Source organism: Triticum dicoccoides, chromosome 2B (assembly GCF_002162155.2).
Source record: "Triticum dicoccoides isolate Atlit2015 ecotype Zavitan chromosome 2B, WEW_v2.0, whole genome shotgun sequence".
NCBI classification, from domain to species: Eukaryota; Viridiplantae; Streptophyta; class Magnoliopsida; order Poales; family Poaceae; genus Triticum; species Triticum dicoccoides.
This window is the reverse complement of record NC_041383.1, coordinates 188,456,719-188,460,409: the sequence shown is the minus strand read 5'-3', so window position 1 is coordinate 188,460,409 and position 3,691 is coordinate 188,456,719. Positions and strand designations below refer to the sequence as shown.

Genomic DNA, 3,691 nt, shown 5'->3' with positions numbered 1-3,691 from the left:
CGGATGGATGGAGACGATTGATTTAGCATAGCTACTTTACCCCTGCCGACTCGTTTGATCCCATCACGCAGTATTTTTTGATTCATCTGTGGTGTTTGTTCGCGATTGATGTTCTACTGGCTAGGCAGGGTTAAGTTAAATTTTCGGCTGATCGACCCATCTATTTCGTCTAGGGTTTCAGAAATTGCCCCCAATTGCTTGCTTACCCGTGGACGCTAGGTATACGTGGTTGTGTGATCGTTTTGGGGGAGTTACTTTGGGTGTGTTTTGCTGTAGTGCAGCTGCGATTTCACCTCTTGTTTTGGACTCATGATGCACATAGAGTTACATGAATCGTTCGTCGCTCTGTTGCAATGTGTGTTGCTGAATAGATTGCTCAATTACAATGCTATGAATCACAGTTCTTAGCCATATAATTCTCAAATACGTGTGTAGACTATGAAGTTTGATATATCTGCTAGAAGTAGACAATAAAATGAACGAATTGGTTTAAAGAATGAGCTTGCGATAATGTTATACGAACTAGATAAACTTTAAAGGATCTGCACCATATTAATCTTCGTTTCCATCTCTGTTTTTAGGTCTTACTCTGTCATTGCTTATCACCTACATGAGTGCTGTAGCTACATGATTCCATGGAGACCCCAAATGAAGTGATGTCGTACTCATCCCTCTCCAAAATCGATAGCTACTACAGCCAGACAGCTCCTATGTCCGATCTAGCTCCAGGAAACACTTACCCGGTGCATGACTATCTCTATGAGCCATCTCTGGAACCAGACTTTCCATCTGAATATGGTTCAAGAGAAGATCCGTTCCCTACAGCTCATGCTAGTTCAACTATCAATCTGAAGACCGTGCTAGGTGGTCTTGCTGCGATTGTTTCGCGTCCAAGCAAGATTGGGGATGATGCATCACGGCAGCAAAGTTTCAGCACAGATGTATCATTTCTAGGCGCTGGCAAGGATGGTGACTTGCATTCATCTGTCTGCGTTCCGAGTGCACCACCGCTACTTGAAGCAAATGCTTTACAGTTCAGTGCATACAGAGAGGTGCTCCAGGCAGATCCCCCGGAATGGTTACCGGATAGCTCTGCCAGTGTATGCCTGCAGTGCAGCTTTCCTTTCACAGCTCTGACTCGTGGAAGGCACCATTGCCGCTTCTGTGGAGGTATATTCTGCAAAGAATGTTCCAAGGGAAGATGCTTGATGCCCATGAAGTTCAGACTGCGTGATCCTCAGAGAGTGTGTGATGCTTGCTACGACAGACTTGATCCACTCCAGGCCTTATTGATCAACTACAACAGTAATGCCATGCAGCCTGCCAAACATGACGTCATGGATTGGACAAGTACGAGGAGCTGGTTGAATTTGCCTGTTGGATTGTCAATGGAGTATGAAATATACAAGGCAACAAACACACTGAGGAAATATTGCCAGGTATGTTTAATCTTGTACCCAACCGATATATACTTGTATTCCAGAGCTCAGAAGCGTTTCTGTTTTGGTATGTGTAGGTTTCTAGATTAAATCCTGAGAAGTCAATCCCATCATCTATCCTCAAGGGAGCAAAGGGGCTTGCTGTGCTCACAGTGGCCAAAGCAGGTGCAGTTCTTACATACAAAATGGGCACTGGTCTTGTAGTTGCTCGCCGATCAGATGGATCATGGTCTGCGCCATCAGCGATTTTATCTGTTGGATTGGGATGGGGAGTGCAGGTATTTCTCCAGTAAAATCTTCTCTCTGAATCCCCGGGCAACGCCTAAGTTTATCTGCTGGTGATATAATTCTTGTGATGTTCACCAGAAAAAAGGAACATGCATGTTACTCATTTTATTCTTGTGATCTTCACAGAATAATTTCCATGAAATGCATTAAGCATCATGACCTGTTTGCTTATAAGGTTGGCATGATATCAGAGACAAGTTTATGTTGAAGCGCTCTTATTATTTGGACACTGAACTACACTATGTCATTACTTAAGATCATCTCACCATGATAATGACATTTCTTTGTGTTTTCCAGATTGGAGGAGAATTGACAGATTTTATAATTGTGCTTCATGATCTTAAAGCTGTCAAGGCATTCAGCAGCCGCATGCATCTTTCTCTTGGGGCAGGATTGAGTGCAGCAGCAGGACCAATTGGCAGAGCCCTTGAAGCAGATGTTCGAGCAGGTGAAAAAGGTTCTGGGATATGCTACACTTATAGCTGCAGCAAAGGTAATAAGAAAGTCGCGTCTGAGAATTATTGCTGTCGTTTCAGATGTGCTTAATATTAGAAATGATTGAAATGGGTGGGAATCAGCACAATTTTAACACTGTTATCAAGTAAAAAAACAAATTTAAGTTTTTAAACTTCGGACTGAGCTTGCTCTCTGAAGTTATTTGTCAAGTTTGAGAGTGTTTATTGTGGCATGTAAAATAAATTTGAAAGTTACTGTACAATCTCATTTTTAAGGAGGAAAAAAAAGGTCATAGGCACACATTCTGTCTTCTCATTAGCCAAAGGATGCCTTTTCAATTAAATTCAGTCTCCAATGTTTGGCTTTCCCTGTTAAGAATCTTGCAGGCTTCATCACAGGTATGTTGGTATCCTTCTGATTCGTAGCTTCATCTCAAAACTTGAAACAGGTGCCTTTGTTGGGGTCTCTCTTGAAGGAAATGTCGTGACAACCAGATCAGACACCAATCTGCGCTTCTATGGGGACGCCTACTTGACCACGACCGATATCCTGTTTGGGAGGGTGGAGAAGCCCAGAGCCGCGCAACCCTTGTACTCGGCTCTAGATGATCTGTTCTCAAAAATGGTTTGCTAGTTCTAGCCATGGTAGTCTCAGGATTCAGTGGTGTACATATATACATCTAAAATATGCTAGGAACAGTCCTTGGGAGAAAATATCCCAGAAAAAAATGTACAGCTTTTATTGGGTGGGTTCACTGCAAGTATGTGTCCACGCATGTAAATATTGTCAGGATATCAGTATGTTATCCGCCGTCGTGGCTTGATTATTGCAGTGTGATGCTGTTAAAATATTTCGCTCTTTTTAGCACTTGAAGGGCCTAAAATTGCTTGATTTGGCTTGTTTTATATACTGTCGTAGTCAAATGTTGACAGCAGTACACATAATTTGAGAGTAGGAACGATGATATACCCGGGTAAGTCTTTGATTACAATCCTGTGATGAATAACACTTCAATAAATTAGCAAAGTTGCTATCGTCTAAGAATTGTGCAGTTTGTGAATACTGCTGGATTTCTGGCTTTATTATCCTCCCCGAATTTTCAGACAGGCCGCCCGGAGGAACTGGCATAGCCCAACCATCGGGCTATTTGGCACCCAAATATCTGGGGCAGACATGAGGAGGCCCGGACGCATTCGTCACATCGGATACGGCCCCACCTTGGCCCCATAAATACCCTACCGACGGCCGAAACCCTAATCAAAGTCCACACTCTTGACTACTTCCACTCTTCGTCTCCTCTCCTCCCCGTCCCTGTACCATGGTCGACTCCGGCAGTCACTGTAGCAGCACCTCAGGCAACGAGTCAGATCCCATTGGCTGGGAAGAGCTCTTGAAGGAGGACGGCTCCAGCAGCGAGGCTTCGAATGGCAATGATCTTGTGCTCTGCTTTGCCATCCAACGTTCGAGGGTGGACATTGGCAGGAGCTTGACTTCGCCTCGTCCCCGAT

General features: G+C 44.0%; 1 protein-coding gene across 1 annotated transcript; it reads left to right on the top strand.

Moving 5' to 3' along the window:
• Positions 1-556: 556 nt before the first annotated feature.
• LOC119362974 lies at positions 557-3,042 on the top strand. Its single transcript, XM_037628264.1, has 4 exons — positions 557-1,439; positions 1,517-1,717; positions 2,025-2,220; positions 2,632-3,042. The coding sequence occupies exons 1-4, from the start codon at positions 636-638 to the stop codon at positions 2,814-2,816; spliced, it is 1,386 nt and encodes a 461-aa protein (XP_037484161.1). The 5' UTR covers positions 557-635; the 3' UTR covers positions 2,817-3,042.
• The last annotated feature ends 649 nt before the right edge of the window (positions 3,043-3,691 follow it).